The sequence below is a fragment of the Eptesicus fuscus genome, chromosome 23 (assembly GCF_027574615.1).
Source record: "Eptesicus fuscus isolate TK198812 chromosome 23, DD_ASM_mEF_20220401, whole genome shotgun sequence".
In the NCBI taxonomy this organism is placed as follows: domain Eukaryota; kingdom Metazoa; phylum Chordata; class Mammalia; order Chiroptera; family Vespertilionidae; genus Eptesicus; species Eptesicus fuscus.
The window spans coordinates 12,615,987-12,643,132 of NC_072495.1; the positions used below are offsets into that span (position 1 = coordinate 12,615,987).

At 42.9% G+C, this 27,146-nt stretch overlaps 1 protein-coding gene across 1 annotated transcript; it reads left to right on the forward strand.

The window, feature by feature from the left end:
• On the forward strand, positions 1–25,170 carry CRKL (CRK like proto-oncogene, adaptor protein). Its single transcript, XM_008142633.3, has 3 exons — positions 1–850; positions 10,979–11,444; positions 21,673–25,170. Exons 1-3 carry the CDS (start codon positions 540–542, stop codon positions 21,805–21,807), a joined length of 912 nt encoding a protein of 303 aa, XP_008140855.1. The 5' UTR covers positions 1–539; the 3' UTR covers positions 21,808–25,170.
• The last annotated feature ends 1,976 nt before the right edge of the window (positions 25,171–27,146 follow it).

A 27,146-nucleotide genomic window follows, 5' to 3' on the forward strand; every position in this document is an offset into this window, starting at 1 on the left:
CGTGCGCAGACAGAGCGCGCTGAGCGGAGGGGGTGGTGGCTGGCAGCTTCTCCCGCGTCCGCCATTTTGTTGCTGTGGCTCTTGGGAACCGGCTAGGGCAAAACCACCCTGGAGGCGCGACGCTTCTTGGAGTTCGGTGCTTGGTGTGGCAGCTGGGGTCGGTGTAAAGCCTTGGGGGTGCGGAGCCGGCGCGTTTCAGGCCTGGAGTGAGTGGAGGACGGCACCCCAGTACGTGGGGCGGTCCGAGAACCCCGGGGCGGCCTCCGCTGCGGTTCGGCTTCGCCCGCCCCGACCTCGGGCTCTGGTCCGCATTCCCAAGCCGGCTCCTTCCGTGAGGAGGCCCCGGAGCAGGCGGGCCAAGGCGGAGGATGCTGCGGGCCCGGAGCCGAGAGGAAGGTGCTGGCTCGGTCCTCTAAGCGCGCCTCGAGGTGTGCCGAGAGGCCCTTCTTCGTTCCCAAAGCCGTCTGCCGGGCAAAGGCGTCCAGAGCAGGGGAGAGCAGCCGCCGCCCCGACCCGGCCCAGAGCCTCGGCCCGACACCATGTCCTCCGCCAGGTTCGACTCCTCAGACCGCTCCTCCTGGTACATGGGGCCGGTGTCTCGCCAGGAGGCGCAGACCCGGCTCCAGGGCCAGCGCCACGGCATGTTCCTCGTCCGCGACTCCTCCACCTGCCCCGGGGACTATGTGCTGTCGGTGTCCGAGAACTCTCGAGTCTCCCACTACATCATCAACTCACTGCCCAACCGCCGTTTTAAGATCGGGGACCAGGAGTTTGACCACTTGCCGGCCCTGCTGGAGTTCTACAAGATTCACTACCTGGACACCACCACCCTAATCGAGCCTGCGCCCAGGTACGCGAGCGCCCGCGCTCCCCGGGCGTGCAACCCACCCCGACCCCCGAGGAGGGTCGACAATGGCCGGGTTGGTGGTGCATGGGGTCGATCCAAAAGAGCGAGTGTGTGTGTGGGGGGGTGTGTGTTTATGATTGAACTCATTTCCCCCTCTTCTGAACCAAATTATTATCCAGAAGGCATTCCGAATGGAAGGCTAGTGTCAGGATCTGGGTCACTTTGGCTGAGGGGATGCGTCTTAACCGTGTTAATGGCGGTTGCATAGTTAGAAATTAAAATGTACGTGTGTGTTTGTTTTTATGCCATTCGTCGCGTTCCCTATTTGGTTATCGTATTAAAGCAGGGTTTTGTTGCTTGGAGGTTTGGGGGTTTTTTGTCTTTGTTTTTTAACCTTTTTTGGGCCACAGACTTGTTTGAGAACCTGAAGATAGCCGTGGCTTCCTCCCTCTCCCCAAAAATGCATGTACACACACGTTTGCACACCATTCAAGGTTCTTGGATTCCCTGCAGATTTCTGAAAGCCAAGTTAAGAACTTCTGTCCAGCAGCCTTTGGAGCCCTCGACAAATTAAAATGCTTTAGCATTTAGAAACAAAACCCTTTAACTGAAATACCAGAATTGTATATTAATAGCTTGGTGCCAAGTTTGAAATAGCCAGGCACCTATTATATCATACATTAAATGCAAAAACTTTAAAAGAGGGCACATTGGTTTCAGAGAGGACTTTAAAATTTTTTTTTTATTTCAATACTTTTTCTTAAAGCTGTTCCGTAAATTGGTTGAATTCATTTGGTTAAATTACAAGGCAAAGTAAGACTAGAATGTTTGCTTACAACTGTAAGGGAAATTTTTTATTGACATTTTTTTAATATCCTACTTGGTTTTTAAATGTACTTTTTGTATCAAGGCTAATGACTTAATATCTGTTTTAGAGTTAAGAACCCTAAGTGATACTGAACATCAAGCATTGCCTTTTCCAAGTAAAATACATTCTTTTAAAAATATATATATTTTTTATTGATTTCAGAGAGGGAGAGGGAGAGAGAGAAAGAAAAATCAATGATGAGAATCACTGATCTGCTGCCTCCTGCACGCCCCCTCCTGGGGGTTGAGTCGGAAACCCTAACATGTGTCCTGACCAAGAATCCAACCATGACCTCCTGGTTCATAGGTCGATGCTCAACCACTGAGCAACACCTGCAGGGTGATTCATTCTTTTATTTGGTTATTTGCTTTAATTTACTTTAGTATTTTATCAGAGGTTTTTTCTATTTAAATTATGCCAAATTTGAGGTGAAGAAAATAAGAGATATTGCACTGCCCTTTTTTTCCCCTTAAATATCTATTTTAAAAGGACCGGGTGCTAATATAGGTTTTTTTGGGGGGAGGGGATGAAATGTTTTTGATTTTACAGATTTGCTGACAAGGTATTGGTATGAGCTTTAAACATTACAAGCTATTATAATTAAGGAGCAGTCACTGGATGCTTAGCCTGTGTTGCTTCTATGGAATAAAGATAGAGAAGAAACAAAGCCATGACAGTGTAATGGCTATAAGATTACTGAACTAAATAGACTTTTTTTTTTAATAGCAAAGGTGCAAATGATTGAAGAACAAGTACAAACTCCCATGTGGGGAGAGGGAAAGAGTCCCCTAAATAGACTTTAAAAAAATGGGAGAAAGTGGTTATGAATCAAATATTGTATAACAAAGACCTAGACACAAAAGAACGTGATCGGTGAAACTTCAGGTCCTTGAAGATGCTAGTAATTGGACTCAATTCTGAGCACAATATAATTTCAATATAAGGAATTGGAGAGAATCTTAGAACCCACTGTAATGAGATTTTGTAACATTTTAGGATATGACTTCCCTAACTTGGGAAGGGAATTATATCATTAATTTCAGGCATTTATTAAGTCACACTATGTGCAACGCATTGTGCTTACTTTGAGGTAACAGGTACTGTATAAATCAGCTGTTCCAAAAAGTGTGAGTAAATAAATGGCTTGATCCCCTTCAAGAGGAAGAAAAGAATATGCATGCTGCAGTGGCTTTCTGCTACCCACTAAAAAACTACTACAAATTTTTCTTATACTGTCTTCCCAAATACCAAATCTATCTTTGATATCTGTGCTTACCGCCTCTCCTAGCTTGATGCAGCCCCGTTAAGTCCTCTCAGTCATTCCCTGGGAACCTTTGTTTAGGCTGTTGGCTCTTGGTTGGCTGCCTAACTCCACCCACCCCTCACCTATTGAAAGCCTACCTGTTGTTCCAGTCTTCTCACAAATAATAGGGCCTTCCCCTGACCCTCCCACTCAAATTCAGCTTTAATTGTTTCTCCTCTATGCCCTCCATCCCAGACATGTCATTATAATGTAGCTTTTTATTTTCCTTGATATCTCTCATAGGCCTTTCAATGCTGGTTGAATTAGATCCTGACATGTATACTTCGTTACACTGAGTCTTTGGATTGCCTCTCCCAACCCTGAAATTTATGGATTTGGTTTGATGTTAGCATTAGCCTTTGTAGAAAACTAGAGGCTAGTACAACCTTGGCCCAATGGAAAAATCAGTGTAATGCTTCTTCGTGGCCTAAACAGGATAAATTAAGTGATTTAGCGTTTTAGGCATAAAAACAGTTCTTTTTAAAAATATATATATATTTTATTGATTTCAGAGAGGAAGGGGAAGGAAGAGATAGAAACATCAATGATGAGAATCATTGATTGGCTGCATCCTACCCACCCCCTACTGGGGATCAAACCCGCAACCCCGGGCATATGCCCTTGACTGGAATTGGACCCAGGACCCTTCAGTCCGCAGGCCCGATGCTCTATCCACTGAGCCAAACTGACTAGGGCCAAAACTGAGCTCTTAAAGCCAGAATTTCATGCCCATTGACTAATAATTTATTTTTTTGTTTATTGCTTAGCAGAAGGTCATAACTTGTATGACTTCCTCAGAATTTAAACCCTTTGCACTCGGATGTCGAGTGTGACTCGACACTGTTAGCAGTAGAATAAAGGAATCGAAAAAAGCAAGCGAGTGCAAAGGGTTAAGAATTGGTGCTTATTTTGTTCTCCTTAACATTTTTAAAAATTATTCCTCACGTGAGCATATGCTTATTGATTTGAGAAAGAGAGAAATGTAGATGTGAGAGAGAACATTGATTAGTTGCCTTCTGTACATACCTGGAACAGGGATCAAATAAACCGGCAACCTAGGTATGTGCCCGACCTCAGCCTTTTCATATACAGGACTACGTTCCAACCAGCTGAGCCAAAATTAACTTTTAATTTTATATTTTTATTCATATATTTACAAGTGATAGGTACTGGGAAGGATGGATGGCATACATACTTTCTCCATTATGGAATTTGGAGGCAGGCTAAAAAATAGAAAAGGGCCTGGCCAGGTAGCTCAGTTAAGAGCATCGTCCTTATACACCAAGGTTGGTGGTTCAATCCCCAGTCAGAGCATATACAAGAATCAACAATATGAATGCATAAATAAGTGGAACAACAAATCAATGTTTCTCTCCCCCCTAAAATCAATAAAAAGTAAAAAGATAAGTAAAATGTAAGATTAATAAGTCCTCCGAAGGACATAAATGTAGGCCAAGATAATATAATGGAAGGGACTTCCCTGAGGTACTATGGTCAGAGAAAGAATTAAACTACCTAAGGGTAGAAAAGAAGGGCAAGCCTTGGAAACACCTAAGCTAGGGAGGGGAATTACAATCCAAGCATAGGGTAGAGCTTGCACAAAGTCCTGAAGTGAGCCCTGGCCCGTGTTGCTAACTGGTTAGAGAGTCGGCCAGAGCACTGAAGGGACACGGGTTCTATTCCCGGTCAAGGGCACTTAGGTTGCAGGTTTGATCCCCAGCCCTGATTGGGGCTCCTGGGGGAGGCAACCAATCAATGTGTCTCTTTCACATCTCTCTCTTCTACCTCTGTCTCTAAACCGTCCCTCCCTCCCTCCTTTCTACTCTCTCTAAAAATCAATCAAAAAAATATCCTCAGGTGAAAATTAACAACAAAATCCTGAGGTGAGAAAGACAGCCAGTATTTTGGGAGTGTGGTTATTTGATTTTGTTTGTGTTTGTGGGTTTTTGTTTGTTGGTTGGCTTGTTTTTGTTTTTTAGAGAGGAAGGAGGGGAGAGAGAAACATCTATTTGTTGTTCCACTTATTTATGCATTCATTGATTGCTTCTTGTATGTACCCTGATGGGAGATGAAACTCACAACCTTGACGTATCTGGACTATGCTCTAATCAGCTGAACCATCCAGTCAGGGCTGGAGTGTGGTTGTTGGTTTTTTTTGTTTTGTTTTTTATTTATTTCAGAGAGGAAGAGAGAGAAACATCAATGATGAAAGGGAATCATTGATTGGCTGCCTCCTGCACGCTCCCTACCGGGGACCGAGCCCACAGCCAGGGCATGTGCCCTTGACCGGAATCGAACCTGGGACCCTTGAGTCCGCAGGCTGACGCTCTATACACTGAACAAAACTGGCTAGGGCTGGAGTGTGGTTCTTACTAGTAAAGGAAGAGGTGAAGAGTTTGGAGATACAATGGTCAAGATAAGGAAATTGAATTTTATTTAAAGTGCAGTGAGTGCCCCCTATGTTTATAGCAGCATTATTTATAATAGGTAAGATCTGGAAACAGCCCAAGTGCCTATCAGTAGATGAATGGATAAAAAGTTGTAATACATTTACACAATGGAATACTATGCAGCTGTAAAAAAGGAGCTCTACTCTTTGAGATAGCATGGATGGACCTGGAGGGAAAAATAAGCAAGTTAGAGAAAGACAAATATCACATGGTCTCACTTATACGTGGAATCTAATGAACAAAATAGATCCAGAGGTATGGATACATGGAACAGAATAACAGATCTCAGTGGGGGTGGGGTGAGGTGGGAGGGAACAGGAAGAGATTAACCAAAGAACTTATATGCGTAGCCCTTGGACACAGACAATAGCATGGGGAAGGCCTGGGGGTGATGAGGGGGGGCAAAAAGGGAGAAAATGGAGACACCTGTAATGATAACAAAAATAAGTAAGTAAGTAAATAAATAAGTTCAGTGGGCGCCAACGGACGAGTTTGAACCTGGGGAAATTACAAAGTGCAAAATGATGGTGACGGATGACATATGTAGACATCAATAGACAGCTAGATTATTATAATCAATCTTGGAGATAAGATTGATCCTGATTTTGGGGGAGGGGGAAATGATAGGAAGAGAGAGGAAGAAACTATGATGGTTTGGTATATTTGTGTTTATCTTTTTTTTTTTTTTTAAAGGTATAATTTATTTTTTTAATCTATTTTATTGATTTTTTACAGAAAGGAAGGGAGAGGGATAGAGAGCTAGAAACATCGATGAGAGAGAAACATCCACCAGCCGCCTCCCACACACCCCCCCATCGGGGATGCGCCCGCAACCAATGCACATGCCCCTGACCGGAATCGAACCCGGGACCCCCCAATCCGCAGACTGACGCTCTATCCACTGAGCCAAACCAGCCTCGGCATTTGTGTTTATCTTATTACTATAATTGCTTTTTGTATTTGTCTGTGGTAAACTTACCCCCCAAAAGGTGTCACGTCAGATGTTTTTTGTTGTTGTCGTTTTTTGAGAATACATATATCAAAGCTGGGGACATTGAAACAAGGAAGGCCTTAGGATAGAACAAGCAACAGGAGAGAATCTGGGCGGAGATGCTGTGGCTCACTGGAAAGTCAGAGAAAAGGGGCCTTGTAGACAGGTTCAAGGGGTTAGCCCAAACGAGCTGTCACTGCCCATTGCTCCCCTGGTTGCAAGTCTTTCAGGGACTCTTAGAGTTTAGGCAATGCATGCCTGAGGGAAGAAAGTCAGAAAGATGTGGCTGTGTTCCCGAGAGCTCCTGCCAGCTTTCGTTAATTTTGAATGACCCTAAAGGGTTCTCTTTATGCATGTGGATGTAATTTTTATATTACAAATCACTTCCATTTTATTTGAATATAAACAATTTAAGATTCTGTGCATTGCTATAGTTAGCAGTCAGGTAAGCACTAGTGTGTGTGTGTTTTTGTATATATAATAGAGGCTATTTCCAGTTTAACAACAGAGTGTTTCAAAAAGTGAGTGGATTTTTTAAATATGAACTATATTTTCCCATGGTTTAGAAACGAAAGTGTTTTTTGTATAACTTGCTTTTCCAGTTTTAGTTTATGTGTGAAGGCTAGGAGAAAAATCATGAGAAGTAAACATTTTAAAACAGGCAAGTTGACCCTTACAGAAAATCTTGTTTTTTACTCAACAGACTTTGCACATTGTATGTACCTGGTAATATGGAACTAACATTAAATCAATAGTCCTGTCCTGGCTGGGTAGCTCAGTTAGTTTAGCATCCTCCCAATAGGCCAAGGTTGTGGGTTCAATCCCCCATCAGAGCACATACAAGAAGCAACAGATGGAGCTTACTGATAATAAAGGCTATTTCCATGCTACCTAATATGGTAAAGTAGCTGTGGGAGAACTGGAAAAGGATGCTCAGCCTAACCTGGGTCCCAGAGGAGGACCCTCACACCTGTGAAGCAAAAAGCAAGGATTGCATGGACCAGAGGATACCTCAGGCAGCAGGGTCACACCTCCTTCCACAGCTCCTGTTCTAAATATTTAAGGGAACTCATCTGGACTTTTATAATTAATTGGGAAGAAGGATTACCAGTAATTTTGATTAGCATAGAATGCAACACTGTGAATAAACCTTTGAGTTTCTTCTTACCGGTGGTTTAAATCATCTTAATTCAGATGAGATATAAGAACTATGTCATGCATGGAATGGAAGCTTGCCCAGTTATGTTCCCATAGCATGTAAAATACTGGTAGTCATTTGATTTGTGACATATCTCTTATTTGAGAGACTCAAATTCAGAGAATTTTTTTTTTTTATCTAAGAAAGAATTTTCCTTTTGATCTTAATAGTTGGACTAGATTATTTCAAAGGTTTCTTCAGGCTAAAATATTTTTGTTCTTTCTGATAAGTAAAATGAGTCAGTGCTTATTAGAGGTAGTTCAGATTATCCTAGAGTCTGAGCTAAGATCCTCACAAGTAATTTGGGGTCCCAGGCATGAGGCAGCTAGTCTGGAATGATGGCTAAGAGTACGAGTGGATCAGTGCTGAGGTGAAGAGTCTTGGAAGACAAATCCAGGATTTCCTTTGCTAACTGAATTAAACCAGGTTTAGGGAGTTGGAATGGCAAAGCCTTTGTGTTTTCAGAAGGAAAAAAAGGATAGAAACTGGAATGGGAAATGCTTCCCTGTGTCTTTGGCATTTTAATTTTATTAGGAATTTCAACATATATAGGCCTACTCTATACCAAAGCCCAGTACTAGATTCAAGGCATATAATGCAAATAAACCATGATTCTAGCCTTTGAACAAATTAAAATATAATACCATGGGAGCTTAAAAGCAAGTATGATCAACTAAGGGGTTAGGGAAGACTTCAAAGAGGATGTGCTTTTTCAAACTGATATTTTTAAAATATATTTTTACTGAGTTGGGAGAGGAAGAGAGACAGACATTGATGTGAGAGAGAAACATCAATCTGTTGCCTCCGTAAGTGTCCTGACCAGGAATCAAACCCGTAACCCTTCGGAGTGTGGGCCAATGCTCTAACAACAGCAACACCAGCCAGGGTCCTGCTATCTCTTTTTATTTTTTTAAATATATTTTGTTAATTTTTTACAGAGAGGAAGGGAGAGGGATAGAGAGTTAGAAACATCAATGAGAGAGAAACATCGATCAGCTGCCTCCTGCACACCCCCTACTGGGAATGTGCCCGCAACCAAGGTACATGCCCTTGACCGGAATCGAACCTGGGACCCTTCAGTCCGAAAGCCGAGGCTCTATCCACTGAGCCAAACCGGTTAGGGCCTGCTATCTCTTTTTAGATGTACTGTTGATAGTAAGCAATTTGCCCCTTAGTAAGTAATAAGGCTTTTGATGTTTTAAATCAAGCTCCTAATCACCATGATATTCTGATGATTGTGAAGCTAGTAATTTACATTAAAAATATAAAAGCTTTGCCAAATCATGAAGACTGCCTTTGGGAAGTAGTGTAGCAAGTATGTACCAAGGGCCATGAAAATGTTCCTGTTCTTTAATCTGGGAATCAAGGCTTTACAAAAAATCTAGTATAGGGAAAATATGGTCAAAAGAATTTATGATGTGGATGATTAAATAGGGAGAAAGAAAACCTAAATATCCAGTAAAACAGGGATGCTTCATTGCAGCAGGCTCTCAGAATGAAATGTTATCCTGTCCTGAAAAAGACCAGTGATGTGGGGAAACACCTGTGGTGTGATACTAGGCAGAAAAACGGCCACAGACATTCACAGTACTTTTTTTTTTTTTTTTTTAATAAAGCCATGAAGTGGGAGAGGAGAAGAAGGGAAGGAGAACTGTAGCTACATTAGAGCAGGAACTATGAGATTTTTTATAATCTTTTGTTTTTCTATTTTTGCTGAATGTTGTAATATGGTGACACTTTATAAATCAAAATAAAAGAAGAATGTTTTGACATAGACCATGTTGTTATGAAATAACTTCTTAGATCACTAATGGGGGAATGAAGAAAGAGAATGGCCATGGGCTAATGGGAAACCTTAGTGGAAGTATCCTAGCATTCTCCCTCAGGGCTATTCTAGAACCTGGCCCTGGTGAATGGTTCTGCAGGCAAAGTCATCTCCTAAAGATGGGCAGACTCTTTGTATGAAGTCCAGGATTTGTTACTCTGGTGTAGATTGTATGCTTCAAAAAAGTTATGGGGGCAGGGTAATGGTAAAAGTTTCTTCTAAAACTTGGTGTGTTCACAACTTTTCAGAACACTTAAGTTCTTGAACCTAAGGGGGAGACCTCTGTACTTTTGCAGAAGGAGCATTACAAATGGGATGTTGGCCGAAACCGGTTTGGCTCAGTGGATAGAGCGTCGGCCTGCGGACTGAAAGGTCCCAGGTTCGATTCCGGTCAAGGGCATGTGCCTTGGTTGCGGGCACATCCCCAGTGGGGGGTGTGCAGGGGGCAGCTGATTGGTGTTTCTCTATCATCGATGTTTCTAACTCTCTATCCCTCTCTCTTCCTCTCTGTGAAAAATCAATAAAATATATTTTAAAAAAAACAGAAACAAATGGGATGTTGGAGAGCAGGGGACTGTGCTTGTGTAATTGTCTCTGGGAGTACATTAAGCAATGTACTAGGCTAATACACATTGAATCTGTGAGCACAACAAAGGGAGTGGTGTCTGTGGACGGACTGATGCTTAGCTGATAGCTCTTGCCCGTGAGTTTTATGTTTGTTTTTAAAAATATATTTTTATTGATTTCACAGAGGAAGGGGGAGGGAGAGAGAGATAGAAACATCAGTGATGAAAGAGAATCATTAATCAACTGCATCCTGCATGCTCCCTACTGGGGATCAAGCCCACAACCCGGGCGTGTGCCCTTGACTAGAATTGAACCTGGGACCCTTCAATCCTCAGGCCGACGCTCTAACCAGCTAAAGCTTGCCTGTGAGCTTTGCAGTGAAAATTTTCACATGCTTTCATTTGGATGTTCAGGTGATGATTCCTATACAAGCTGTACTGTGAGGGCTTTGTAAGTTTGGAATGTAGTGCATTTTATATTTTGAGGGACACAGAGTCAGAGGTCTTTGTCATCTTCTCTGTGGGTATCCAGGGAAGTGTGCAGGATGCATGCCATAGATTAAGACCATGAGGGAGAGTATGTGGTGGTTGTGACAAGGTCCTGAGGAAGACAGCTACTGAACTTACTCTAGGTTTTTAATAAATTCAGGCCAGATACTGTGTGTAAACAAAAGATTCCTGTAAAATGGAAATATGGGGTGTGTATGTGTGTGTATGCATTTGGCATGCAATTTAAAAATGCATATTTAGGATATTGACTTAACGTTGCAATACAAATGATAGTAAATCAGTGCAACAGAATCTTCTTAATTACAGAGATGGAGTTAAAGAGGGAGATAATTCATTATAGAGAATGGTTTATTTAGAAGTTTGGCAAACACTGGTATAGAGTAAGATTTTTCTCTTATTAAAGTAATTTTCTTTCTCAAGGTATCCAAGCCCACCAATGGGATCTGTATCAGCACCCAACCTGCCTACAACAGAAGAAAATCTGGAATATGTACGGACTCTCTATGATTTTCCTGGGAATGATGCTGAAGACCTGCCCTTTAAAAAAGGTGAGATCCTGGTGATAATAGAGAAGCCTGAAGAACAGTGGTGGAGTGCCCGGAACAAGGACGGCCGGATCGGGATGATTCCCGTCCCTTATGTTGAAAAGCTCGTGAGATCCTCACCGCATGGAAAGCATGGAAATAGGAATTCCAACAGTTATGGGATCCCAGAACCTGCTCATGCATATGCTCAACCTCAGACCACAACTCCTCTACCTGCAGTTTCCAGTACTCCTGGGGCAGCAATCAACCCATTGCCGTCCACACAGAATGGACCTGTCTTTGCAAAAGCAATCCAGAAACGAGTTCCCTGTGCTTATGACAAGACTGCCTTGGCATTAGAGGTAAAATCTACTAAGGTTATTTTTAGAGTTCTTTGACATTTGTTTTTATCTTTCATTTTAATTTTGTTTCTGCAAAGTTATATTCACGAGAATACTGGGTGATCTTAGAAGATCCGCTGTGAGTAGTCCATATGATTCTTTTGTCTTTTCTATTCCTTGTTTCTTCCAAGTTCTCAACCTGCTTGCTCTATTTTCTGCTCCCAAGGACTCATAGATTTCGTTTCACAGTGGTCAATTTTCTTTCCAATAAGGAAAGATGATAGTTAAGAAAGACCCATGACCTAGAGATGACATCAGTAGACAGATAGACACGTATCCACTTATGCATTTTCATATTTCTAATGTGGTTAGTTGAGTTGAAGAGAAATATGAATAAATGTCTTAGAATTTCTCTTTGGTCAGGCAGAGGAATAATTTTTTTTAATGTTTTCATTTAGTTAATGATTTTAGAGAGAGGAGGAAGGAAGGAGAGAGAGAGAGATTTGTTGTTCTATATATTTATGCATTCATTGGTTGATTCTTATATGTGCCTTGGCCGGGGATTGAACTTGCAAGCTTAGCATAGCAGGACGGTGCTCTGACCCAGCAGTCGCCAGCTGGTGGTCCGCAGACCACTGGTGGTCTGTGAGGTCCGAAAGGTTGGCAACCGCTGGTTTAAGGAAACCTTTGGAGCAGCGGGCGCCAACCGGTGGTCCGTGGACTGCTGGTGATCTGTGAGGTCCAAAAGGTTGGTGACCGCTGTTCTAACCAACCGAGCTATCCAGTCAGGGCCCAGAGTGATAATTTTTAAATGTCTCAGATCTTACTTATGAGATATTTTGTAAATTATAATAGCATGAAATAGAACTTAAATATTTTAAAATATATTTTTATTGATTTCAGGGAGGAAGGAGAGGGAGAGAGAAATAGAAACATCAATGATGAGAGATCGGCTGCCTCCTGCATGCCCCACACTGGGGACCAAGCCCGCATGGGCATGTGCCCTGACCAGGAATCGAACCATAACCTCCTGGTTCATAGGTCGATGCTCAACCACTGAGCCACACCAGCAGGGCTGAATATTCTTTCTTAATATCAAATTGCATATGTGTTAAGAGAAACAGATTAAGTTAGTGATTGTTCTCTGTGTATTTACCTCAGGTTCAAAGCAGGGAGATAGCCTAGGTGCATGGCAGAAGGATGAAGTAATGGAGCCTGTTGCTTCAAAAAAAGCAAAACTTAACCCATAAAACATTTTACCCACAGATAAGTTAGCTATAATTTGTTTTGTATATATTTGGTTCTCCTCAGTATTTTCTAGACCAGGAATCATATCTGTTAACTACACCTGAAGGTTTGTTTCAAAGTCCATGGTTACTTTTCCTCTCATCTTGGCTGTGAGGAAAAAGTGAGGCTGTGGCAGAAGAAGCCCCTCCGCAGATAAGAGTCCTCTCGGAGTAGGCCTTCTGGTTTTCTCATCTCACACAGATCTTCCCTTGCACAGGCACACATGCCTGGCCTAGTCTACTCCTCAACACCCTAAAATAACTTGTGTACTGGGCTCTTAATACCTTCTAGTTTGCGTCCGGCATGGCTCAGTGGTTGAGTGTCGACCTATAAACTTAGGTGGTCACGGTTCCTGGTCAGGGCACATGCCTGGGTTGTGGGCTCGGTCCCCAGTATGGGGCACATAGGAGGCAGCCAATCAATGATTCTCATAACTGATGTTTCTCTCTCTCTCTCTCTCCCTCCCTCAAATAAATAAAAATATATTTTTAAAAAATACCTTCCAGTTTGCATAGTGGTTTCTGCCTTCTGAGGCATTTTCACATCTGTCATTTCATCCTAGGAGTAGTAGGGAGCTAGGATTCAGAGAGTTGGTGTAACTTGGCACATTCAGGTGAGAACCTTGTGGGTAGGACTGCAGTCAGAATTCTAAGACCCGTAAAGGAAGTCGGGAATTGGGTTCTTACCTGAGCTAGTGTTTAAAGTCTCACTCCATTTAGGACACCTGCCTGTTGGCCTCTGGCTCTAAGGTACATGTTTTAGAGACCCATATTCGGTGCATTCTTTGGAGTGTGCACAGGGGGATTGCAGAGAGGAAGAGCAGGTACTATAGAGGGGGGTCACTTAGACTTGGTCAGTAGATACATAGGTAAGGGCCTTAAAGAGATCAAGAGGAGGAGAAAGCCTGTCTGGCTAATAATGTATATTTTAAGGTAACACATGTACTTGGCCATTACTTCGCTCTCTCAGACCCAAAGGGAAGTCTCCATACCTGAGCCTCATGACACTAGCCCAGCCATGTAAACCTTATCAAAGTCTCATTTTGATGCTTTATGGAGAGTGTAAGTAGGACTCGAGAAATATACCTTTGCCAAATTCTACTTAACAGTATTTCTCATTCTGTATATTTAAAATTAGACTTTCAATAGCATAAGAGAATTTTTTGAATATTTCTATGAATTGTGTTATCTTATAAAACTTAGTGGTGCCTATCTGGTCTTGTTAAAAACAACTCTCTTGGGACTGTTGCAATTAGGTTACCAGAAAAAGTATTAAAATTCAAATGAGAAAAGTGAGACAAATAGGACAAAATGTACCAGTAATTGAAGCTTCATATTCCCCTTGATAATATTACAGAGAACAATGATGGCTTAGGTGAACTTTATTTCTTGAATTATTTCACAAGTATTTTTCATAAACTCGATTTTCAAAAGAACATTTCCTGCAAGTAAGGAGATTTTTTAAAGATCTGTGTTTAGCCATTTTCCTCTCTTGTTCACTTTTTTTATTTTTTTATTGATTTCAGAGAGAAAGGGAGAGATAGAAACATCAGTGATGAGAGAGAATCACTGATCAGCTGCCTCCTGCACACCCCCTACTGGAGATCGAGCCCGGGACCCTTAAGTCTCAGGCCGATGCTCTATCCACTGAGCAAAACCAGCTAAGGCATGTTCACCTCTTTTTTTTTTTAATAAATATTTTATTGATTTTTTACAGAGAGGAAGGGAGAGGGATAGAGAGTTAGAAACATCAATGTGAGAGAAATATCGATCAGCTGCCTCCTGCACACCCCCTATTGGGGATGTGCCCGCAACCAAGGTACATGCCCTTGACCGGAATTGAACCTGGGACCCTTCAGTCCACAGGCAGATGCTCTATCCACTGAGCAAACCAGTTAGGGCAATGTTCACCTCTTTTTTTTTTTATACATTTTATTGATTTTTTACAGAGAGGAAGGGAGGGATAGAAAGTTAGAAACATCGATGAGAGAGAAACATCGATCAGCTGCCTCTTGCACACCCCCTACTGGGGATGTGCCCGCAACCAAGGTACATGCCCTTGTCCGGAATCGAACCTGGGACCTTTCAGTCCGCAGGCCAACGCTCTACCCACTGAGCCAAACCGGTTTCGGCTGTTCACCTCTTTTTAAGAAGCATGTTGATTCTTGGGATTTGATTTGAAAGGGAACAGTTGATACCTTTGTAAGGTGGATTGTGGTGGGTATCCCTACTCCTTGAAAACAGCTCTCCCATGCCCTTGATATAATAGGGCTGGAAAGGCTCCTGGGAAACAAGTTACACCCTATAAGAACATTCTCAGATTGAGGGAAGCAGGGTAGCCTTTTCCAAAAGTAGATCATTGGCCAGAGGATAATATTTGGAGCAAGGCTGCTATTGTCTTAAAATATCTATAGTCAAAATTATATTCTGTGACACAGTAGAGAAGCAAAATGGTTTAGGAAAGATCATGGATCCTCATTCAAGTCCTGGTTTTCCCTGGTGTGATCATGGACAGGTTACTTAAATTCTTTGAAAAGCCTAAAAGAATTGACTCGAGAGTTGATGTTAGTTTGTTCATTAATCATCCATTCATGCAGACGACCTGTGAGGGGTATCTTGTAGGGTCCTGCTACCAAGGAGCTTAGCCTCTCCCCCTCTCTCTCTCTTTCTCTCCCTCTCTCCCTTTCACTCTCTAAGCATGTCCTCGGGTGAGGATTAAAAAAAGAAGCAGCAGCCTGGATGGTGCAGCTCAGCACCGGTTCGATTCCAAGTCAGGGCACATGCCTGGGTTGGGGGCTCAATCCCCAGTGGGGGTGCATGCAGGAGGCAGTCAATCAGTGATGTTTTTCTGTCATTGATATTTCTCTCCCTTCCTCTCTCTCTAAAAATCACTAAAACCATATTTTAAAATTAATTAATTAAAAGAAGGCAAGTTGTAATAATTTTTTTTCTTATTAAATTTGTAATAATACTTAGTCTAACGATCTTCCTAGTGATTTTTTAGCTTTCTACTGCGTTGAGATCCATTGGCCCTCCTATCTCAACTCGGAAACATTCTAAACATTCGCTCCTTCAGCAAAGGTTTGACTCTTTGAGATTTGAACCTAGCCCGGCCATGTAAGCCAGCTAGGGCATATTATGTGGCAGGCATTGTTACAGGGGTTTGAGTACAGCAGTGAACAAAGCAAAGGTCTCTGTTCTTGTGGAACTTCTGGGAAAGTCTCATGATGTGTTTCCTCCCATATTGGGTGACTCAGGTAGTTAAGAAATTCCTCACGTTCTCTCTCTCCCATCAGGGAGAAACAAACCACTACAATTCCTCTTACTGTATTTGCCTAATCCCGTGGTCGGCAAACTGGGGCTCGCAAGCCACATGCGGCTCTTTGGCCCCTTGAGTGTGGCTCTTCCACAAAATACCACGGCCTGGGTGAGTCTATTTTGAAGAAGTGGCGTTAGAAGAAGTTTAAGTTTAAAAAATTTGGCTCTCAAAAGAAATTTCAATCATTGTACTGTTGATATTTGGCTCTGTTGACTAATGAGTTTGCTGACCACTGGCCTAACCCATTTGGACGTAAGTGTATTGCCCTACTCTGTCCCTCCAGGGTTTTTTTGTTTGTTTGTTTGTTGTTTTTTGTCTTACACCATCTGTACACTTCTGAATCTTTTAAATTCCTGATTGTGTTTCTAGCATATTGACCCCCTCTCCCCAGGTTCATATTAACTGCAGAGTTCATAAAATCACGATCCAGATCATTGTACTAAATCCTCCTCTGCAGCCTCTCCTAATCTATGTCTCATCTAAAAAAAGACAATGAGGTTATGGTCTGGCGAGACTTGTTCTTGGTTGAGCCCATGCAGCCTTCTAAATACCCCATTTCCCATTCTGATCTTTGCAAAGTATATTTTGCTAATTGTATCCAGAATTTTGTCCAGATTTTATTTCCAGCTCACCTTTTATGTATTGTAGAATTTGCCATCATCCCTGTTTTAACAAAACCAAAGAGACTTGACTCTTCATAGGTCTGTCTGCCAGTGTCCTATAAATACAATTCTACTAGTGCCCCGATGCACGGATTTGTGCACATTGAAAGGAAATTAATTAGAAGGTAGCCAGTGGGGCAGGACTGGGTGAGATGGGCTGGACATGCCCTGGAGCCAACCTCCCAGGGTCCTTTTCCGTTGGCGCAGTGGCTTGAAGGACATCTGTGGAGTGAGTAGGGTCCCTCCAGCAGGTGGGGTCCCTCGGCCTGGCCTGTGAGGATCAGGCCAAAACCATCTCTCTGATATCCCCCAAGGGGTCCTGGATTGCGAGAGGGAGGTTCTCGGGTGACGCACCCCGGAATCAGGCTCCCTCCTCTCTGAATCACCGCTGCCAAGTCACCACAGCTTGGCAGTTCCTGCATTGAGCATCTGCCCCCTGGTGGTCAGTGTGCATCATACTACCAGTCAGATGGTCGCTTAGCCTTTTTTCTTTTTTAATTTATTTTTTTTATTGATTTCAGAGGAGGGAGGGGAAAAGAGAGATAGGAACATCAGTGATGAGAGAGAATCATGGATTGGCTGCCTTCTGCACAGCCCCATTGAGCTCGCAGCCCAGCATGTGCCCTTGACCGGAATCAAACCTGGGACTCTTCAGTCTGCAAGCCAACGCCCTATCCACTGAGCTAAACCGGCTAGGGTGCTTAGCCTTTTATATATATAGATGGCAAGAGACCACTCTTGGACTCTTATTCCTGCTTGCCAGTGTGTCTAGTCAATACTTGGATATCTGTTCTTATTAGTATAAGGACATCCTTTCATCTTTGGTGAATATTCTTTTTATGACGCTCAAGAGTTCTTTGTATGGCCTCACCAACAGTCTCACGATACTTACTGACCATCAGTAGATGAATAGATTTTAAAAACTGGTATATTTACACAGTGGAATAGTATGCAACTATAAAAAAGAAGCATCTCTTACCCTTGAGACAGCATGGAGAGACCTGGAGAGTATTATGCTAAGTGAAATAAGCCAGACAGTAAAAGACATGTATCACATGATCTCACTTATATGTGGAATCTCATGAACAAAATAAACTGACAAAATAGATCCAGAGACATGGAAACATGCAACATACTGAGGTTCCTCAGAGGGATGGGGGCAGGAGGGAAGAAATCAATCAAAGAACTTATATGCATATATCATAATTCATGGACACAGACAATAGTGGGATAAAGGCCTGTGGAGGGGATGGGAGTGGGGAGGAGGGGGTTCAATGGGGAGAGGGAGAGGGCATCTGTAATACTTTAAACAATAAAGATAATTTTAAAAAAAGACAAAGTATTTTTTGAGGGACGTCAAATTAGTGGGGCAAACAAAAACTTCAGTCACAGGGAGAAGCCATTGATTCTGTTATCTGCTGACAAACCTATCAGCACCAGCTGTAGCTTTGTTTCTTTTTAGTCTCAGCTCATTCTTGCTGTAGCGTTTTGTTTTAATATCTTGTCAGAGTCAGATCTGGGGTCTGGCTCTGAGTGCCTGCCTGCCCAGGTGCCCTCCTGCCATAGTCCCTCAGTATAGCAGAGTTCACCTGGGTGTTTGCCTGATTCCTCTCCCCTCTCCTCACTGAATCCTCTCTACAGGTACATACCCACAACACCCACTTGCTTGTCCTTGCCTTTTTGTATGTTTATTTTAATACATTAATTATATTGTGTTTTCTGGAAGTATAATTATTAATAATAAATATAAATTAATTAGTAATGATGTCAATAGCTTTCTATCCATGAGTTTTCATTTCTATTTCATTATTTTTTAATATATTTTTATTGATTTCAGAGAGGGAGGGATAGAAACATCCATGATGAGAGAGAATCATTGATCAGCTGCCTCCTGCACGCCCCCTACTGGGGATCGAGCCCGCAACCCGGGCATGTGCCCTTGACTGGAATCGAACCTGAGACCCTTCGGTCTGCAGTCCAACGCTCTATCCACTGAGCCAAACCAGCTAGGGCTATTTCATTATTTTTAAAATAAAGTGGGCCCTAGCCGTTTTGGCTCAGTGGATAGAGTGTCCACCTGTGGACTGAAGAGTCCTGGGTTTGATTCCTGGTCATGGGCATGTATCTCACTTGCAGGCTCAATCCCTAGCCCTGGTTGGGGCGTGTGCGAGTGGCAAGCAGTCGATGTGTCTCTCTCACATCAGTGTTTCTCTGTCTATCCCCCTCCCTTCAACCCTCTCTGCAAATCAATGGAAAAATATCCTCGGGTGAGGATTAACTAAAATAAAATAAAAAGGCAACCTTTTTTTCTTGGGCGAAAAGGAAATGAGGAAAGAATATGATCGTGTGTTAGAGAGTAAAGCAAGACAGTGAAGCTCCTCATCTCGATGGCCTTGTTGTATTCCAAACAACAATATAGCCGAAACCGGTTTGGCTCAGTGGATAGAGCGTCGGCCTGCGGACTCAAGGGTCCCAGGTTCGATTCCGGTCAAGGGCATGTACCTTGGTTGCGGGCACATCCCCAGTGGGGGGTGTGCAGGAGGCAGCTGATCGATGTTTCTCTCTCATCGATGTTTCTAACTCTCTATCCCTCTCTTCCTCTCTATAAAAAATCAATAAAATATATTTTAAAAAAAACAAAACAATATAGCAGGTTCCTGCACTTAAAGGCTTAAGGAGGCCAAGGTTCTGGGGAGATGTAATGCAGAGATCAAGGAAATCAGAGAGTGTGGTCCAGCTGTTAGGGACCTATGATTTGTGGCATTGCAGTAGCTGCTGCCTACAGAAGGATTCTCTCTGCTTACCCAGGGTTGATTTTAATTTGTGTGTTATTAAATAAGCATTATTTTGTCTTATGTTGGTGCTTAAATATTCCTTTTTTTTTTTTAATGGAGTAAGATGATTAGATTGGACAGAAGTCATGATTTCAGATTTTCATCAACTTCAGCTTCCAGCTATGTTATTTCTATACTCTCTACTCTAACTCAGGGTTCTCATTCACAAGGGAGTTTTCCTTATATGCAGATCTGAAATCTATCTCTACTAGAAATGAAAATACAATCATGAAGTTTTTCTGTTTCATGGCTTCTGTATGATAGGGAAAGGAAATACAAGTTATAAAACTAAGTTCTTGGTCACTTCAAAGAATAGAAATTTTTTCATAATTACAAAAACATTTGTGTGATTATCTTAGTTTTGAGTAAGAAAGACATTTCTCTTTCTACTATCTATAAATAAAAAATTGTGACTTGGAGAGGGTGAGCAATATGTGGACTTCAAACATTAATCTTAAAATAATCTGTATTTCAGAAGTCTTTAGCATGTCCCACTTAATTCTTACATTAATTTATTCTCACCTCCAAATTTTTATTTTATTTTAAGGCAAAGCCAGAGAAAACATGTCTTTTCAGTTGAAATATTGTCCACTGAAGTATTTTACAATTTAGTTTTTAATAGATGTCTGAAAAATAGAACTCTCAGTTGCTAACCGCCAAATTTTAATTATTCAGCCAATTTAGGTGTTTCAGTTGAGCCTATGACATTGACTGTAATAATTTATATACATGCAGTTAGTTGGCTTTTATATCTTGTTTTTTTCATATACTTATCTAGTACTTGACTACAAAAATCTGAATACTAAAGTACATTTTGTTTTTGTCTTAGAGCTTTTCATTGATAAAATCTAATTATTAATTATCAGAATAACTCTTTACAAGCCATCCTGCAATTGTTGAATTGATGGTTCTCTAATTAAAGGAGTTTGAGTCAGAATTCAGACCGAAAACTTAAAAAAAATTTTTTAATTGAATTTATAGTGTTATAACCAGGGAGCCTCAGGGGATAAAGTTCTTTTTTCCATTGTCATTTTGGTAGGTACTCAGAATAAGCCAATTTCCATAAGATGAGAAGTTCCATTTGGTAATAGTGTTTTTTTCCATGGAAATGTAGTGACTTCAGTCTTATTTTTCAGAAGGTTTGGGGAATTACGAGTCGTTCTCTATGGCTGGGCCCATAATCCCAGTGAACAAGTAGAATGATAAAACCAAACAATGAAGGATGGGAAGGTAGAAAACTCATGGCAGCCAGTCTGCACTCCCAGGGGCAAGTTAAGAAGATAAGACATTAAGAGCAGAGGGTGTCTTGGTGAGAAAAGCCCTGGAGGGGAGGCAGAGTGGTCCTAGGTGCTGGTGTGTCCTACTGCCTTTGCACTGTGCAAAGTGACAAGGATACGAGTGGCCAGCACTGAGTACTGCCTGCCTTCATGGTAGACCAGCCTGTGAACTTGAGAAGGGTTCCAGTCTCTGGATCTTTTATCCAGGCCTACCTTACAGGAGGTGTATGTTGGGGTCAAGGGGATGTGTCTAAAGGAGCCCTGCAGGTAGAAATCTCTGAAAATGCAGCCACACACCTGACATATAGTGTCCATTGAATTAGAAAACCAGGCCTATGCTGCATACTCTGGCTCATCCTGTTTGGGCCTTTCCCTCAGCTCTTTGCAGCATGATCCCTTTTTATATTGATACTAGAGGCCCTGTGTACAAATTCGTGCACGGGTGGGGTCCAGCTAGCCCACCCCAATCGGCGTTTGGCCGGCCAGCCCCGTCCTTTGGTCGAACTCCCGGTCAATGGCGTAATTTGCATATTAGCCTTTTATTATATAGGATGTAGTCACATCAGGGCAAAAGTACCAAGTTTCCAAACTTGGTAGACATTGACAGAATGTTAAATTGCTTCTCAATGGCTTGTGTGGAGATACTCAGTCTCCTATGCAACTGGTATTTCCAACCCTCCCTCCAACCCCACCCCCATAAAGGGAGTTATTTCTTAGTGCTTTCTTAAAGTGGCTGATAATGTAAGTTGAGTCCTAAAAAATATACATAATTTCCTTTGGATAGGACAATGTGTGTGATTTAATGTTAACTTTCTCTTTTCTTTGTTTGCAGAGAACATGCTGACTTTGTCTTCTTTCTCCATTCTTACAGGTTGGTGATATTGTGAAAGTCACAAGGATGAACATAAATGGCCAGTGGGAAGGTGAAGTGAATGGGCGCAAAGGGCTTTTTCCTTTTACGCACGTCAAAATCTTTGACCCTCAAAACCCAGATGAAAATGAGTGATTGCCATTGGCCCTGTTTTCTACTGCTTCATTATTCTGTCCGTCATAGTCTCCTTTGAGAGAGAGCATTCTATTTCATAGGCAAGTTACACTGCATTGCCGAAGTCCAGCTTTCTGCAGACTGGTGGTCTCATACATGTTTGGAATGCACACAGTGGCTGCCTCGGCATTTGTATCATAGTTGTATTGTCAAAGAGTAGCCGATTTTAGAGTTTTTTGGATCATAAACTGGAAATACTGGTGGAAGCACACAAGTGGAGAGAAGTTGACAAGGGAAGGGTCCTTCTCATCACTGCCCTGTTGTACTTGTGACTGATTCTGTCATGTTCATCAGAGAAAGCTTGAGGCCATGGCGAGACATTGCACATTACTGTTCCACAAAGCAGCGGCTCAGTTGCTAATTTGTTTTTTCTCTAAAGAGCAGAGCAAGTGAACCTTAAAGAAGAGGAAATTCTGTCCTAAACTCCCCAGATCTGGCTCTTCTCTTTTTTTCTTTTGGTTTGATTTTGGAAGACTTAATTAATTAGACTTGTGTGTTCTGAACAGGTTTTTAAGTAGCACGTTGGATTTTTGTGATATCACAAGGAATGACCCGTGCCTCTGAGCTTCTAAACTGAAGCTACTGTAACTAAGGAAATGGAAATAACAAACCTGAAATGGAGGCCTGTGTTGTCTTGGTTGGCAGTAGTATATTTTAGCCATATAGCAAACAACACCAAAAATATCAGCAGTTGTGGTGTGCCAAGCTGTGTGGGCAGCTTTTTTGATTATATTGTCCCCAGCAGCAACAATATGGAGGGTGGTTTGGGGAAACTTGCCCACCTTGTTTGCCAATGACAGAAGCATATGGAGAGGGGGGCTCTTGGCCAGTTTTCTGTCCTGTGGTTCAGTGAATAAACCCCTTTAAGGTATAAGACTTAAGTTTCTTTAAAAAGTGGGGTGGTTCATAGAATCATCTAATTCATTAATGAATCTTTAAATTCTCTCTGAAGCCTAGTCCTCCCTGCCACAGCCTGGACTCACAGGCTGCAAGAGAAAGATGGTGCTGCTAATACTGGTTCCACTGTCTGTGCCCGTGATGCTCTCGAGCAAAGAAAATGCCTCTGGAAATTGCTTAATACATTTGGTGTCTAATGTTTTAGCGACTAGGGAGAACCATTAACTAATTTTACCATTAATCATTTACCAGTTTTTGCTTTTTAATATGTTTTGATTTTCAGAGAGAGGACGGACGAGGGATAGAGAGATCAATGAGAAACATCATCGATTGGCTGCCTCCTGCACGCACGCCCCCTCCTGGGGATCGAGCCACAACCCGGGCATGTGCCCTAACCGAGAATGAAACCAGTGACCTCTTGGTTAATGGGTCGATGCTCAACCACTGAACAACACCGGCTGGGCCATTTACGAGTGTGATGTTAAAGTTTCCCTGTTAGCTGAAAGAGGCCTGTTCATGCAAGCCAACTGGTACAAATGGCTATAGCAAACTAGAATGCTGGAACCTTTTGGCAGTTCAGTCTGCTCTCCCTTCTAGACACTGGTGAAGACAGGCCTCAGCTCAGAATGAACACAGCAGACGTAGAGAGGTAGCAGCAACCTAATGAGCAGTTCTGTATCATTTAAATTTTTCTTTAAATCAGTATTCTATCAGGCAGGTAACACCATATTATTAAAGAATCTTCATAGTGCTCCTGTGTGAGAAAATTAATGGTCATTTGGGAAAAAAATAACACTGTGGCTGCCTGTCTGTAGTTATCCTGAAAGAAGACAACAATCATCTCTTCCTAATCAAGTGGACACTGTGGCTCTGAAGGTACCCATCATTGCAGTTGCCTCTTAACAGTAGTTGGCTCAGAACACAAGAAGTAATATGCCATTTTGGAAAGCAAGGTTTCCTTTCAGCCATGTCTGCTGACCACGTCATGTAGAGCACTTCAGAATCAGAACACTCACAACCTAGATTTGGCTTCATAGTAAGTCTGCTCATCACTTCAGCCCACATACATGTCTCCAGGACTGCGCTGGAGACTTGGAGCCTCAAATAAGGTGAGCCTTGAGTTCTGAGCTCTCAAGATAACGTGCCAAAAGTAGCACCTTTTTTACTTAGAACCTTACTAGTTTTTTAATCAGGCAGGGAAATTCTCTTTTTCACACTAAACATACAAAAAAACGGCACCCTTGCCATGGTTTCATGCCTGGGTTTCCCAGCAGCCTGGGAAGACTGCTTCAGAAAGTGATGTGAATCTTCCAGAGGAGCTGCCTTCCCTCCTGGGCACACTTCCTGTTAGGATTGTTCATTATTGCCACTTGCTCTACTCTACTGTTTGTCATGTAAGAAAATATTGGGATGTTAAATTAACTCACTTGGGAAGTGAACAAGTTACGTACTGAAGGGCATTGACAGTTTGATTCAAAACTTATTTATCCTGGGAAGGACCTCCAACACAGGAGTCATTCTTGTCCTTTCTGCATGTGGTACCATCTGACGACCGTTACCGAAGAGGACGACACTTTGGCCGCCATTTGACGATTTAGAGTCGCTCAGAGGAGACGGCTTCTCTGCTCGTGGTTGGGAAGCTGGAAGGAGGGGAGGACAGCTGCTCCCTCCTTGGAGTGCAAGCATCCCTGGCACTGTGCTGACTTTCTGTTACAGCTGTTTACAGACAAGGCGGGCCGAGACAGACGGCCACTGCTCTTGTCATGTTTGCTCAGAGGAAAATGAACATTTTATTTTTGAAAAGGGATGATGTGTTTTTGTGCCAGGTGTTTATAATTTAATCCTTTAATATTATGTTCATTAACTTCTTAAAATGAATGAATTCTTGTTTTAACACAGTACCTAAGACTAATGTTTTCTGTGGACACCACTGAGCTCTGCCTCAAACTCCACTCTCTGGGACCGGAGACCAATGTCCCTGGTAACTGCTGACCGTGCGGACACTGCGCTAGTTGTTTATTCTGAAGGAGGAGAAGGACAGTTCCCGGAGACAGGGTCGTTGTCTCTGCAGGAGGAACAGTGGCCTTGCTTCTAGACGGTCTTCACTGTGTGTTTTAAAACAACAACAAAACACAAAACTTTTGACCTGTAACTTAAAGATCGTAAATTTCAGGCAATAATATTTTCTGTGTAAGCTTTTAAAATTATTTTTGGGGATCATAGCTTGTTTTATTTTGTGCTATAAAATTAACAGTATTAAATGACTTATATTCTTAGAACACATCGAGTGTCTTTTCTTAACAGATTAGTGCCTTTTTATTTTTGTATTTCATTTTACGTTACTGGTCCCAGCATCAGAACCCTTGTTTCCATGGCCTGTTTGTACATTGTCTCAATAAAACTTGCATCAGCCGGTGGTGGCAGCAGCTTCAGTGTTTCGGTGTCTCCTCAGTGCTGCCTGGAGGTACTCAGCCCCCACCAGCCTCCCGAGCAGTTCCTGGTGAACACCAGGTGCTTCACGGAGCAGGAGTCCTGCAACCCAGCCCTGCTACTGAGCACGAAATAGAATGGGATCTTACATCAGCCCTTCCCCACCTCAGCTCCTCCCTACAGGCCTAATCTCGGCCTTCTGAGGGTGGGGCAATAGTTGCCACACTTTACATCACCAAAGTGAACTTGGATGTTTTCCCTAATAGGTCACCATATCTGAAGGACTCTTAAATATTTGCTCAGCATGAGCTAGCAAGAGTTGAATGGCTTCAAGCAGAAGTCACAGAAAATGAGTAGCCTCATCCCAGATCAGAGCATGATATCTGGCTTTTAAAAGTCCTTTTCTGTCCTGTCTGTATATGGGACTCCTGATGAATTCTGGGGGCCTTTCGGTGGCCGCTGGAGGTGCTGGCAGCTCACTGGTTGCCCTGACACCCCTCAGCCAGAGCCCTGTTCCCATGCCTATTTATGTGTGTATTGAGAGGTCCAAATTTTGTGGTGAACCTCCGGAAATGAGTTTCAGGAAGTGCCATATTTATATAGAACTTGGCACTTCCTAGCGATTTCAAGATTCTGTAGAATTTGAGAGAAAAGTTTTGTCTTAAATGGAAATAGCAAAACTGTCAAATCTTAAAAAAAAAAAAAAAAAATGTCCCGAGATAACCTTTAAAGAATACTTTTAGTTTGAAAAGGTATTTTGGTCAGCAATCCTGGGCTGGGTTCCTCTGAATCAGGGAACCCTTGGAAATTGGGGTGGGGGCTGCTCTTCCCCAGAGGCAGCTGCCACAGGGTCTGGTGGCCATACACACCCCACCGCCCCCCCCCCCCCCAGGACAGGAGCGTCCCAGCTCTGCCATCACTAAAGTGGGAGTGGGCACCAGAGGAGGAGGGAGGTCTAGAGCAGGTGGCCAGAAAAGGAAGCCCGCACCCACCCACCAGAGGGCCCTGGGGAACCTACTGGAAAGGCTAAGGGGTCTGAGGAAGGGGAAGCCTTCTGAGTGGGTGCCTGAGGCGCAGGGAGTAGTAGATGGTCAGTAACTACATAGAGGGCAAGTAAGGACTGGCACCAAGAGAAGGAGGGACAGCCCAGCTGGCCAGAGTGGCTCAGTGGTTGAGTGTCGACCAATGAACCAGGTGGTCACAGTTCGATTCCTAGTCAGGGCACATACCAAGGTTGCCAGCTTGATCCCCAATGTGGGGCTTGCAGGAGGCAGTCGATCAATGATTCTCGTTATTGATGTTTCTATCTATCTCTCTGAAATCAATAAAAAATATATGTCTTTTTTTTAAATGAGGAACCTGGGCAGGGCTGTGCCAGGCCAATTACCAGAGGAGGGGACCCAAGCCCCAGTGCCAGCCCGCCAAGGAATGGAGGGTTGCAGCCCAACTGAGCTCACCAAGACTCGAGCTTAGTCCTTGCCCCAAGTGTCTCCTGGCCTCCCTGCTCCCTTCCAGTCCAGTGCCAATCCTAGTTGCTGGTATGTTTTATTCCTAAAGACATGTGTAATGAAAACCCTTTACCTAGTTCCTCCCTGGCCCATACTAACACTCCATGCCATGCCCCTGCCCAGAATCCAAAACTCAGGCCAGACAGGACTGATACATTCTGAATTCCCCAGAATCTGACTCTTTACCTCCTTGCCTTTGCCCACGTGTTCCTTCTGCTTGGATGCCCTTCTCTCCTTTGATGAACTCCAACTGGTCCATCTGTCCTCACCTTCTGCCACCTCCTAATAAAGCCCTCCTGCCCTTTCCATCCTTCCATGAGGACTGGAATTAGGACTGGTGCTCCCAGAGCCTGAGAACAGAACTTTTGGAGGGTCCAGGCTGGGCTAAAGAGGTTTAGGGGGGCTGGAGCTAGCTTCAACAGAGTCAAAGAGCCCCCAGAGAACCCAGAGGGTGCTGGGAACATG